At 45.1% G+C, this 14697-nt stretch overlaps 1 protein-coding gene across 1 annotated transcript in view; it reads right to left on the bottom strand.

Annotated features, from left to right (window-relative positions):
* Positions 1–14697, bottom strand: part of LOC135810867 (uncharacterized) — a 52055-nt gene that overhangs the window by 23220 nt on the left and 14138 nt on the right. The window contains exons 2-4 of the mRNA XM_065324278.1: positions 11699–12073; positions 6772–7284; positions 5865–6254 (exon numbers count right to left, since the gene is read on the bottom strand). Of these exons, the coding sequence (XP_065180350.1) occupies positions 5865–6254; positions 6772–7284; positions 11699–12073 (1278 nt within the window). The remainder of the gene's footprint in view (positions 1–5864; positions 6255–6771; positions 7285–11698; positions 12074–14697) is intronic.

The following is a 14697-nucleotide window of genomic DNA, read 5'->3' on the forward strand; positions in this document are numbered from 1 at the left end:
AAGCAGCTTGACGATCTTTTGCCCTTTACCATTGTGGCAGAAAAGACACCGTTCGTAGCAGCATCTGGAAGCGTTGAGCTGCATGCAATGGTGACAATTCCTGATCTTGTTGGGACTGTCCATCACTACTTGAACCAGCTGGAGGCAACAGATCAGCTTCACTGGCATGATGGCGCAATCCCACATGATGAGATATGGGTCAAAATCGGCGGCGATCACGGTGGAGAGTCCTTCAAGATGTCATTCCAGATCGTTAATGTGCAGCAGTGCAATGCTCTCTGGCACATCATTCCGTTTATCATCTTTGCTGCTAAAGATACGGGAGCAAATCTGTGCACGGCACTGCAGCCATTCGTCAGTGAGGTCGAGAAGCTGCGCAGTACAACGTGGCGTAACAGGTCAGTGAGGGTCTTGTTGTTCGGAGACTACAAACTGCAGACCACGTTGTACGGCTTGTCAGGGACGAGTGGAACCCACCCTTGCCTGCACTGCACTGCTATGCGGAAAGAGATTCAGCTACCTGGGTGTAGCGGAGCACCGCGCAGTCTTGATTCGTTGTGCACGGACAACGCTGCCTTTGTTGGAGCTGGTGCAAAATTAGCGGACGCTAAGAAGCACAACAACTGCATCCGGCCACCGATCTTGCCTGTGTCCCTGGACAATGTGATTATTCCCGTTTTTCATTTGGATCTGGGAATATTCGCATGGATATTTGATGCCATGACCAAGGACTGCCAGATGCTGGACGTTGCCCTTGCATCATCCAGTACAGCAGTTGGCACAGATAGCCGAGCGTACACTGTCACAACAGAGATGCACGAGAGCCTTCGCCAGAAGCAATTGGATCTTCAGAACAAGCACACAGCAGCTGACAGTCTACAGGAGCAGCTCGAATGGCTTGCGATCCATGCTTCGAACCTGACTGCTCCACAGCTTGAAGCGGCCACAGCAGGAATTCAGGCGAAGCAGCACACCACCACAAGCGCCATCAGCTCTCTCCAGGATGAAGTGAAGGCTCTGTCTGACCAGCTCCAGAGCTGCAGTATTCTGCATGGTCCATGTGAGGCCTCACTGGACAGAACTCTGCAGGAGTACAATATTTGTCGCCAGCGGTACCATGTGGTGCCTTTATCGGCAACCATATTCACCATGCCCTGCAGCCACCAGTGGTTGCTGCTTTGTCAAATGCGCCTCTGATTGTCGCCTCCACCACAGAGAGAGAGCAGCGCCTCCATCCGTTCTCGACCAGGCCAGAGTAGTGGCAAAGCGGTATAATGACCTGCGCACTCAGTTCTCTCACTGCCGCAGAAGATACTCGTCCTGCGCAACAATGTCAGCAGAAGATATTCAGCTGTTCGAGAGTGATTGCGCTACCTTCCTCTCCACAGCACCGCAAGAGATCGTCACCAGAAAACTTGGCCATGTAACGCCTAAGCTTCATTTGCTGGAATGCCATCTGCCTGACGCCTTGGCAAGATTCAGAGTTGGCCTGGGCCTACTAGCTGAGCAGAGAGGTGAAAGTATTCACGCCGAGTTCAACGACCTTCGCAAGCGATACGGAGGCGTCGTGAACGATGTCGACAAGCTACAGACTGTCTTGAAGGCTCACCTTTTCTCCACGCTTCCTCAGCACGCCAAACTTGTCCCTCAAAGGGCCAAGCGCAAGCGGAAGGCCAATTGAGGACCGTTTCAGGTAAGTTCCTTGCTCAAACGATATCCCAAAAATATTGTTTGTTAGGCCACACTGAAGAAGGTCTGTGGTTCGACTCACCCGACCGACCGTACATGTTTCAGCCCGACCGTAACTTTTTTTCGGCGGGCTGTCGTGTGACTGACGTACGTGGACTGAACACGTCCACGTCTACGTGTTGTGCAGCATGAGTCTGCGGACGCAGGCGGCTCCTTTTGGACTTGACTTGTAGTTGTACTGCAGTGCAGTGCAGTGAGTGGTACGACTGCTGCCTTGTGCTGGTAGTAGAGTCTACTCGATACGACCACCGGCAGACTGGCGAGACTTATTTTGAAGTGACCGTCCGGTTGAGAGTGATTGCCTCGTTCCAGATTAAGGACGGCCTTCTGTTTTGGGATGAAGGACAGACGAGATTGCACTTTCCTCGTGTATTGGGAACGATAGTTCACCTGTACCGGTAAGTTGCTGCTCCATGTGTGCAAGCACCGGAAGCGTCGATGGAAAAAGCCCATGTATTCGTGCACGCCGACACCAAACTAGCAATACATGTACCGGTACATTGTACAATTTGTACTTCGATTGAGTTCGAAGTAGTTCCCGAACTTACTTTCAACTCGCATCGTTCTTCATTTGCTTGATGATTTGGACAGTCAGAGTCACCGCTTGAAGTTATTCTCTTCTCGTTCCAGAGCTACACAATGTTTCAAAGTATTAGCCAGTGATCCCTTTATACAACATGTATGGCATAACACTGCGTAATAATGCCGATGTACTGGGTGTCTAAAGGCAGTACAGTGTATTTACATGTACTAAAAAATATATTAAAAAAAAAAAATCCGCCCGCCCGCCCGTAAAAAAATGTCCATGTTAGTCGAACCACACACCTTCTTTAGTTTGGCCTTAGTTGATTTTCAAATAAATTTAATTTTTGTGGGTCCGCTTTTGGTGCACACATGATTGTTTGCGTACGCGTGCACACGCGTTATGTTTATTACTATGGAAACTCGAAGAGTTTTTGCACGTGACGTGATTGCCGCCATCTTACTGAGTGGCCAGCAGGGAGTCGTACTCAAACTAGGGAGGTGACACGGCACAGAAATCCGTGTCACAGGGGTTGACTCGCACCCGTGACCCCTCGTTGTTATTTTTGGAATAGTTCAGTCCAGTCCAGTCCGAAAGGTCATACTCGGATCGACTCGCCTTCTGTACTTCACCTCCAAGCGTGCAGCATGGGTGTCTAGTAGGGGTGAAACGATTAGTTCGAATATTCGAGTATTCGAAATTTTGCACTCGATCGTTTTTTTTTTTTTTTTTTTTTTTTTTTTTAGTACTGGCATTCTATTTTTCAAAAACTCCTGTTGTACTGCTCATCAACTGGTATGCACGCATTATTCGTGCCTTTGAGTCAGTATTTTATGACTTGGACGATGCGATCACCACGGCAAGTAACGTCATTTTGTTTTGAGATAATGAAAGTACTGGTGAAAATCGTTACTTTACACTCTGTACAAGACGTTGGCGACTTTTGTTCTATGTTCACAGATAATTTCTTCCGAATTAGTCGAGAACTCACAAATCTAGCGCTTTTGAATTTCGATAAAATACTCGAAATAATCGGATACTCGATCGAATATTATGAATGAGTGATCAGTTGGTCAAAATAGATACTCGTTTCACCCCTAGTGTCTAGTTTTTGAAATTATTGAGGCAGCACATGGTTGAAGAAGCGGTCACGTGGTCCTGGGTGCCCAAATCACCTGGTCACCACGCCAGCAGGTGACAACTTTCACACCAAGGTTCAACTCGGGTTCAACTCGAGTGACAGGACTGCACCCAAAAAAGGTCAAATAGGCTAGTAAGTTGTACCCTGCAGGCACGGTGACCAGGTGACTGGTGTACGCAGGAGCACGTGACCGCTTCTTCAACCATGTTCGATTGGGAATAAAGGAGGAACGCTGCATCGCAGCCTTTTCGGACCAAAACCAGTCGACTCAGTGTCCAAAAGACTACAACATATGGGCCAATCGCGGTCATCCGTGCTTTTATAAGAACGAAATGGCGCTTTTAGTGACATTTTGCATACAAATCCCCATCTAGTAGGGCGCAGTCACCCAGTTTCGGTGGAAGTGCGCGAGTTCGATTGGGATTCAAGTAGGAAGGGAGCGTCTCAGCTTTCTCGGACCAAGACCATTCGACTCAGCACCCCGAAGACTACAACTGGTGAAATTTTAATTTTTGCCTTAACTTCCCCTTTAGGTACCATATAAGAGAAGTACAGCCAGTGATATTGTCATGTTGAAATACTACAATTTTGACACAAATTACACATAACACGAAGCCAGGTTTTGAAAAATGTAAGCCGTCAATCTGCCCCATTTTCTCTTTATGACTTGCACAATGGTCCAGTCTGCCTAAATAACACATTTATAACAGGGGTTATGTACCATATTAGAGAAGTACAGCCAATGATATTGGCATGTCTAAATATTACAATTTTGACACAAATTAGACATAACACGAAGCTGGTTTTTGAAAATTGTAAGTCGTGTATCTGCCCCATTTCTTCTTTATGACTTGCACAATACACCAGTCTTCCTAAACAACACATTTCTAGCAGGGGTTAAGTACCATATAAGAGAAGTGCAGCCAGTGATATTGTCATGTTGAAATACTACAATTTTGACACAAATTACACATAACACGAAGCCAGGTTTTGAAAAATGTAAGCCGTCAATCTGCCCCATTTTTTCTTTATGACTTACACAATGGTCCAGTCTGCCTAAATAACACATTTATAACAGGGGTTATGTACCATATTAGAGAAGTACAGCCAATGATATTGTCATGTCTAAATATTACAATTTTGACACAAATTAGACATAACACGAAGCTGGTTTTTGAAAATTGTAAGTCGTGTATCTGCCCCATTTCTTCTTTATGACTTGCACAATACACCAGTCTTCCTAAACAACACATTTCTAGCAGGGGTTAAGTACCATATAAGAGAAGTACAGCCAGTGATATTGTCATGTTGAAATACTACAATTTTGACACAAATTACACATAACACGAAGCCAGGTTTTGAAAAATGTAAGTCGTCAATCTGCCCCATTTCTTCTTTATGACTTGCACAATGGTCCAGTCTGCCTAAATAACACATTTATAACAGGGGTTATGTACCATATTAGAGAAGTACAGCCAATGATATTGTCATGTCTAAATATTACAATTTTGACACAAATTAGACATAACACGAAGCTGGTTTTTGAAAATTGTAAGTCGTGTATCTGCCCCATTTCTTCTTTATGACTTGCACAATACACCAGTCTTCCTAAACAACACATTTCTAGCAGGGGTTAAGTACCATACAAGAGAGCTACATTGTACATCTAGTCATACTGTCATAAACAGCCAGCATTTTTCCTGCAGCAGTCACACCACCATCATCATTATTTCCAGGGAAATCCTCTTACATTGTCAGCTCCTACGTCGTTAGATACAATGAAGGGGGCTGTAGGACCGGCTCGTCAAAAATAGAGAACCTGAACAAGCGTGCTCGGGACGTCTCAGCAATCGTAGTATGCTTGAGCACTCCTATAAAAACTTGATCAATGGCAAAATCGTTCCCCACAGAAAAATCATACTTTGCGGGTCTTGCGTTGCACGCTTGGAGGTGAAGTACAGAAGGCGAGTCGATCCGAGTATGACCTTTCGGACTGGACTGGACTGAACTATTCCAAAAATAACAACGAGGGGTCACGGGTGCGAGTCAACCCCGTACCCCTGTGACACGGATTTCTGTGCCGTGTCACCTCCCTAGTTTGAGTACGACTCCCTGGTGGCCAGGCGCAAACAGCAATGCGATGCTGTTTCGGCGCGGGATTTGATTTTTTACTTACTAGCGAGGTTTATGTACAAGTGAGAGTTGTTATACCGAGAGCAGACCTGTACAAAGCAACTTTCCTGCATTTATCGTACTTTCACCAGCCAGTCGTGCAAGAGTACAAACTTTGTACGACTCCCTGCTTTCAAACATCCCCTTGTGTAATTGCCCACTATATCACAAAAAAAGATGTAATCCAGGACGTTTTCATTGATATCAACCTATGCGAGGTAAGATCCAAGAGTCTGTTTGCTGAAGGCAGTTTGAGCAAGAACAACATTGATTACTTACTGAAACAGATGGGTGCACCAGTTATCTTCATCATAAATGAAGGAAGATTAAGTAATGAGCTATCTGTAACACTGTGGAGAACGGAACCACTGGATGTTGGTTGTATCCAAAATTGTCGTAGCCACTTGTCAGTTGACGTGTAGGACATGTAGTATCTTGGTTGAGAACGAAAAGTAGGACTTGTCATATACTGCTTGAGAAACATGCTGTACAAGGTGCTGCTGAAAGATGCGGAAAACGACCATGCCTTATGTAGCATATCCCAAGATATTAGTGAGAAACCCAGGGACTGGCAGAGATCCTTCGCCCGGGGTGGATTCATGATTGGAGAGCTTTTCCATAATATGGCGATAGTAAAAGATCCGTCAATGCTCGAGTTGTTCCATATAGCTGCAGAAAGGAATGAAAATTAATAAGTCAGGAGTTTGTGCATTTTTCGGAAGTTTGTGCCTTTTTTCTTATTATTCTTGTATCTTAGGAAAATAGAGGCCACATGCCATGTATTGCTCTTTTCTTTTCCTCTACTCTCCAGAAAGCACACTACTCTATGAATGCTGGGTCTTGGTTACCGTACTTCCGCACATATAAGCGCATGTGCTTATGTCTGGACATAAGCGCATCTCCCCCCCCCCCCCCCCCCCGCCCCCCAACTATTGGTGAAACACCCGTAAGCTGAATATACTGCTAAGCATTGTGATATGATTATCACCGTTGTTTAGGACACAGACAAAACCTTTATTGCACGTGTAAGCGCATGGGCTTCTACCCGAACATGTTCACACAGTAAAACATCTTTTTTGTAGCAAATTTTCACTTATAAGCCCATGTGCTTATATGTGGGGAAGTAGGGTATGTTGGCCAATGGCAGCAATGGAACGCTCGTGTGAAGCATGGCTACCCTTCTTACTTGTTGTTGAGCTGCCTACTGGCACTGTTGTTGACACTGCTGGCACTGCTGGCACTGTTGTTGGCACTGCTGTTGGCACTGCTGTTGGAGGTGCTGTTGGAGGTGTTCCTTGCTTGACAGTCACATTGAACAAGTGCAGCAGTGTCTGCTCCACATACGAGTGAGTGTTATGCTGATTGAGATAGTTCACTGTTAAGTGATAGGTGCCAGAGTCGCGCCTTGCATTCGGGACATTGAAGCACACTTTGGCCACATCTTGCTGCGATGAGTCCCGGTGCAAGAACAGTTGAACTGACTGGTCACTGCTGGAAACGAGAGTTTCGTTTTTAAATAGACGTATCACTCTATCCGTGACGGGAACCTGTTTACCGGGGGACAGTGCAACTGTGAATGTCGCGCAATCCAAGGATTTCCCAGAATAAATGCTGACAGAGCGGTATCCTTTCACAGTCGCATTCACATTAAGGCCTATGACGGGGCTGGTCTTCCAAGCAGCCAAAGTGGCATTCGCTTCTGCAGGATACAGGTGATGCAATGAACAATCAAAATTAATTACACTAATCACAGGTTTGATGGAAAACATTTTCGAGAGTTGCATATCATTTTACCCTGCAGTTTGGACACCATTTATCATGGTGATGTTTATCTTCAAGTTCCAGGGAGCTATTAAGATTATTCATAAGTTTGACGGACAAAAAAGGGTAAATAACGTGAGAAGAAAAACTTGAATGCCAGCGATGATGTCCAGTAATGGGGTGATTATACTGTATAGGCAACTCCAGCCTGGGCTGGTGCGAGCAGGCCAGCTCGACAAGAGTGCTCGCCAGCCCATTGTGAGTTTACATGACATGAACACAATACTGATACATACATAGGCAAATACGTGTGACTTCATCAACGTTTGCATGCATAATTTCGACACCATCGCTTACTAGACTGCAATAAAAGGTGTGGAAGTCAGGCGCGTGCTCGGCGATGGGCACGGGGGGCACGTGCACCCCCCAAAAATTTTCAATCTGGGTAATTGCAATTGTAATGTATGCAAATATGCTCTAAAATTCAAGAAAGGTTGCAAACAAATTGCAGAAAATTGCCGGGGGGGGGGGCTCCCCTCGGCTCCCGTGCACCCCCCTAGTTGGGGGGCCGAGCACGCCCCTGGAAGTAGTTTCGTGATCTCCAGGAAAATGTAGCACTGAGTGACCATCACCGAAAGACCTTGAACTACTGAAGAAACAAAAACTCAAGCTTCAATTGGCTAACCTGCCGTAGCATTAGGGCGCAATTCGTACTATATTGTAGTAGATTTGGTACTACAGTCAGACCTCGCTTAACCGCACACATCCGTTTTCCACAAAAATATCCGGATAGGCGAGGTAACCGGATAACTGAACACACATACATTACTGTACATGCACGTGGCACATCACAATGGGCGGCATCGTACATACATGACTCTGGGTCCTAAATAGAACAACTAGCATGCACGATATGTAAAAACAAGAGAGAAAAGTGACAAGTACATTCAACTGAGTGCTATCCACATACATGCAGCAGGTCAAGGACCTCATTTGTTTGTACAACTCCCTGATTCTAGCTTCTGCAAGCCACGTGCAACCGGATGCGATGAAGCTTTTTGTACATATTTCGACCAGTTTGCACACAAAATCATGCACCGGTATGCGGATCGCGAGGCTCGGTTATGTTGTATGCGTAACGTATGATGCACATCGGGAACCAGTGATTTTCTTCCGGATGGCGAGGGATCCGGATAAACGAGGTCTGACTGTACAGTGCTCGAACCGTATGTGCAATGGATCGGGAGCTGGCTCACAGCCAGTGCTTCCCGGCGCCGATTTGGCTTATGCGAACCAACCCATGCTGTCATGGGCCACATGTCAGCCATGACTTGCTGCTTGCATAGTGCGAGTGCATTTCTGTTACAGGTGGAATCCTGATAATTCGAACCTCGAAATGCCAGGAAAAAACTTCTACTTATCCAATCACAACACAATATGTGTGTCAAAATACTCTCATGGTCATGCAGAGATGCGCTATGGACCTTAGCCTAGACTGGCTGCTGCTTGTTCTACTATGTCACGCTAAGTGTGAAGTTTTGTATGTAATTGCGGCATTTGACACTAGTTCGTTTCTTCTTCAGGCTCTTTGGGTTGTTGGCATTGTTCAATATTGTAAGTTTGTCGCTTCTGCATAGGTTGCACCTTTTGACTTGTTGGAGTACGCCCGTGTCTTTGTGTGGATATGCCACCGAACAGAGAATGGCGTCCCCGCACGCTACAGGTTCCACACATGGTTTGACAGGTCAGTTTTGCTCTGGCACCGTTCGTGGCGGAAGCTCATTGTGTGATTATCGTACCGGTCCTTGACAGGAGGCTCGGTCAGTCCGGTGTACTCTTTGTCGTCGTTTACTGTTGCTTGATACACTATCATCAAAATTCCGCCATGAAAACAAATATTACATACAAAACTTCACACCTAGAGTGACATAGTAAATAAATGGCGAGGACAACAAGACATTTTTGGCCTGCACAACTCCACATTTGTTTGATTGGACCTGAGACTGGAATCGAATGATCCAGGCAATAGATCGGGATCCAGATCAAACCAATCAAACATACTCTACAATGTAAGTAATGGAGTGCCATGTAGGTGCTCGTCTTTGAACAGAGTATTTTAGCCCCTCTTATCTCACTGTTCACCTTTCTCACCTCTTTCTTTCTTTCCTTTTTTCTCTCCCCTCTTGCATGCTATTTCATCGCTAAATTCATCACTTGGCTGGAATGTTCACCCCTTGCGATGCTATTTATCCGTACTGCTCCTTGGCTATAGTTGCTTGTAAGTCACTTGTAGAGAATGCCAAAGAACTTCACTCACCAGAAATAGCCACTGATAAAATCTGGAGAACAAGTTCCTGGCAAAACGAATGTGTGTCTATCGGTTGCGAATTGGTTAAGTTTCTTTGGATTATCAGCATTGCCTTCTTGTCTTCAAGTAGAACGATCAAATTGGACTTGACATTTTCATTCACGTCAGAATGTCACAGCAAGCCATGTGCAATGCGGTTATGGTGTGTGGTAATGTCTGCATCGATTCTACTCTAGACTTTTCAAGCCATATAATTATGTTGGAAATGGGTCGCAATTTCCGCAATGTTTGACTATGTTTTCAATAATCCTTGCCACTTGTAGTACTTTAACTCCACGATATTTTCAATATTCCTCCGCAAGTTTCCGGAGGGACATAATAAAGGAAAAAGCAGATTGGAACCCAAGCCCACCACACTCTTAACCCGTAGCACCTAGCCACCCATTGCAGTACTGATGCTGAATCCAGAGGAATTTTAAATGGTGATCTTGAATCTAAACCATGTCCATATATACCTTGTGATGCGTGTACTATTGACCTGGTGCGGTGGGAAATCCCGTACCCGATATCTGCCGTCACCGCAGACACCGCCAGTCAGTGTTGCCCTCGTGCTCGCTCAATAATAGAGAGGTTCCGCATAACATAACGATGTACATTGCATGCAGATCTGTGTTCCGCCATACGTAGTTTTCGAATCATGTAGCTGCCCTTGGCAAATCGGAACGCGGCAGTGTACGACCCCGGGTCGACCTGGGGAGAGTCATAAATTTGTACCCCTACCCACTTACAGAGCAACAACAATATCAAATCCCTATCTACGTACTCTACATAGATCGGTAAGTGGAGTGCAAACTCGCGAAATCCTGGGTTTTTCACGCCCATTAATGTAAAGTTTCTCAACTTTACCTAGTGCGGAACCTCTCTAATCCATGCGTTAAAGCCATGTAACCGTGTGTAGAAGTGGCCATGCGATGTGAAACTCTGCTGTTGCACTGATGTATATAGATAGTACAGGCGGGTTAACAATCCTGGGGTGATGGACGCTTTGTATTACGCAGTGTCCCCTTTCTAAGTACATACGGCGTAAAGTAACAATTTGACTTAGTAATTACCGGTACACTTGTATTCATGCACGAGGAGTTTGATGGGTCAGTATGTATCGGCGGCATGTGCGTGACCAACCTACGTTTTGCGGATGATATAGATCTAATCGCATCGTCTGTGGAAGAGCTGATGGACCTGACCGAGCGCGTGGATACGAGTGCAACAAGACTAGGCATGCAGATCAATGCTTCCAAGACCAAGTCAATGGCAGCGCCGGAGGGCGGTGGTGATCTGGGGTGCATTCAAGTAGGCAATGAGCGAATAGAAGAGGTATCCCAGTTTAAATACTTAGGTGCCGTAATCACGTCGGATGGCAAGTCCGATGTGGAGATAAGAAGACGCTTAGCACTGGGGAAGCAAAAGATCATTGAGCTTCAATTCATTTGGAAATCGCCAACACTTTCTTTGCCTACTAAATTTCGTTTTGTTAGGTCTATTGTGCTAGCGACTGTTTTATACGGATACCAATCTTGGACATTATCTGCCTCATCAATGAGAAAAATTTCATCCTTCGAGATGAAATGCTTCCGCCGACTCTTAGGAGTAACATACCACGACCGGTGTACCAACCAATCTATCCTGGAAGAAATCAATGACATCATCGGAGCAAGGATGCGGCTAGCGAACGAAGTCAAGAAATTTAAGTTGATGTGGTTTGGCCATGTTACGAGATATGACGTTTTCTCCAAGCCCTTCCTGCAAGGATCAACTCCTGGATCTCGACCGAGAGGAAGGCCCGCGACATCATGGATTTCTAACATTAAAAGTCGGACGGGTTTTCCCTTGCATGCTCTCTCTCATGCAGCACACGATAGAGTTGGATTCAGAGACATCATGCACAATTCTCTCGCTGATTAATGCGTCTACGATCACCTTGTGATTATGAGTTATACATCCATACATACACGCACACCCGCGCACACATGGTTAAAGACCCTACCTTCAGAGGTGGCAGCTCTTATTTTGAACCAGAATACCGGGATATCACCAAATGGCCGCCTCAGGATGAAAGCGTTGGTAGTGCCTATGTCATTGGAAAATTCGACATTAGAGCTGTACATTTCGTATGCACCGTCTCCGTGACCTGTTAGAGTTGCACACCAACTCTGCTGGCTTCCTGTCCTCTTTAAGATCATCACTATCTGCAATGCCGTCTCGTTTAATTGCACCTTAGCGAGGCCGAAGGTACATTCCGGTCCGTCACTGTCACAGTCTGAGTTGGTGGTTGAATCTGGTGACACTGTCTCGTAGGCCAGTAGATTAGGAAGGTAAGTGTGCGACTCGATTGCGCTTTGAGAAGGGCTGTGTACGGACACTGGATCAACAAGAATCAAACAGGTAATGTACACGAACCTGATCAACAAACATTCCTTGTGCCATACTCTCATCTTTGCATGGACTGTACTGCTTTGCACATCGCACAGTCGTGAAACACAATTCAGATAAATGCCAAAATGTAGGAGTACTTCGAAGTAGTATGCAGTACTCATCCCCAGTGGCACAGCTCGTCCAACATTATTTGGAAGGGGTGGAAGGCGGTGTAAAGTTTCTTGAAGTTTCTTGAAGTACTTCAAGCAGTAAGTTTGTATTTAAAATTGAAGTGTACCGTAAAGTACCGTTGATCCCATGTCGCTTCCCAGCTGGGTTTTCGCCAGGGGGCGGGAATTAGATCAAGGCTGCCAAGTGCAGTACGATGTACAACAACGTAGAGGATCAGACTCAATGTGCTGGATTGTGCACATTTTCATCCTGGATTGGCACGTATTGTGTACTGCAGTGCATGCGTCAGTTCAACATCGTATTTCGTTGTATACCCCTAAGTCGCTTCACATGTAGAAAATCGACAGGGGGCGGGAATTAGAGAGAGGGCGGATCAACGGTAATTTACGGCACAGGTATACAGTTACAGCTGGCTACAAGTACAAGTGGACCATTTGCAATTACATTTGCTTCACAGCAACCGCTAAAGTGCAATCTTTGGGCCAATTGGGCCCAAACTTGCATAGGATGAACGGCGGTCGAAAAGATTCTAATGAGCGTGCATGCGTAATTCAAATAGAAGAAATCAAATGGAAACGAGTTATGAAGCAACTATCCACGACTGTATAAACAAAATAATAAGCAGTCAGAAATTGCGATAACAGGGCACAAAACTGACATGACATTATTACTGAGACATTCAACGACCTGAGACCCAGTTCTGACACACTTCAAGTCCATGTGATTTCTTCTATTTTAATTATATTTATTGGCTCAGTATCCGAGTTAAGCATGCATAATTCGTTAGTACATAGCATTTCCTCCATACCCACATTTCACCTACTGTAAATATACAAAATTTCGGCAGCTATTTAATTTCGGCTATATTCGGCACCGACCCAAAATGCCTAAATTAAAACGCCGATGAAATTTTTCACAGCATCTGTCGCACTATACCGTGCCCTCTACCCCACGCCGAAAATAAATCGCCGCCGAAATGTCAAAAAACGTGAAGTGCCTAAATTTTGCAGCGCCGAAATTTTGCCTGGTCCACACAAGCCACTATAGTACTTGAAAAAAGAAAGAAAAAAAAGGAAAATCGTATCGCAGAGTGCAACGGTGTGAGAACGTTTGTGTACTAAGGTCACACTAAGCAGGTTTTTGTGTGGCGCTCGTGCCCACTCAAAGGTACGGATTGTCTACAGTCAGAACGTGCACTATGTGTACAAAGTTTGTGTCGTATGACCTACAGACAGGACACCACCTCCGCGCGCAATACGACCACAAAAGGACGAGAAGGCGGGGCGCTCTGGCGGTTATTTACGGCAACCATGTATACTGTAGAATCTTCGCTGACTGTGACCGTTATGGCATAATTTTTATGTTGTTTTGAGGAAATCAATAATACCTCGCTCGATCCTGATGACCTGATCCCTAGTCGCGACCGCAAGAAATACTAAGAAAAGTTGAAAAAGTGAAAAATTCTGGCCCACAATCAAGTAATGCAGACTTTCGTTGATCACATAAACCGTATGTCACCGTATGGCCTTATATTCGAAACACCGCTGCTTTCAATCTCGGTCGCGCAGAACCAATAGGCTTCATTCTCAGGAACTCGGATTTTGTAATTTCCTCCTGCAATTTGAGTTTCTTAAGATATGATACTAGGTGTGCTTCCACTGTGGCTGTTCTATTGGCCCTGTCTCCATGCATGATAGAACAGCCACAGTGGAAGCACACCTAGTATCATATCTTAAGAAACTCAAACTGCGGGAGGAAATTACAAAATCCGAGTTCCTGAGAATGAAGCCTATTAGTTCTGCACGACCGAGATTGTATGGACTCCCTAAGATTCATAAGACATAGACATCTTGACCGCTGCTTTCCTAGCTATTTTAGATGCAAAACGACTCACCTACTACGCCATGTCATACAAGTTAAGGACCACACAGAAATTTCAATCTAACATGTTCACCCTTCCTGCTGGGCTGTAAGTTTGTTAGTATAGTACACTTTTACAAAACATGCTTCAAATATAAAATAGAGGAAGAAAACCCATGAAAACGAGTTATGAAGCAACTATTCATGAATGTAACAAGATAATAAGCGGTCAGTAAATGCGATAACAGGGCACAAAACTGACAGGCTACGGAGACATTCAGCGACCTAAGACCTAGGTCCAACACATCTCCAGTGTGCAAACCAAATCTTGTTACATTCGTGGATAGTTGCTTCATAACTCATTTCCATGTGTTTTCTTCTTCTATTTTACATTTCAGACTGTCTCATTATCCGAATACTTCAAATATCATTTCTTTTATAAGGAATTCAAGTCGGCAGGAATAGCGCAAGCTTCCACGTAGTGAGCAACACACAATTCCTCAATGAACGCGGAAGTCGCACCAACCTCTTCTTCACATTTTATAAAGCCCATGCCTTTATAACCGAGACTGGCTTTCT

This window comes from Sycon ciliatum, chromosome 2, assembly GCF_964019385.1.
Source record: "Sycon ciliatum chromosome 2, ocSycCili1.1, whole genome shotgun sequence".
In the NCBI taxonomy this organism is placed as follows: domain Eukaryota; kingdom Metazoa; phylum Porifera; class Calcarea; order Leucosolenida; family Sycettidae; genus Sycon; species Sycon ciliatum.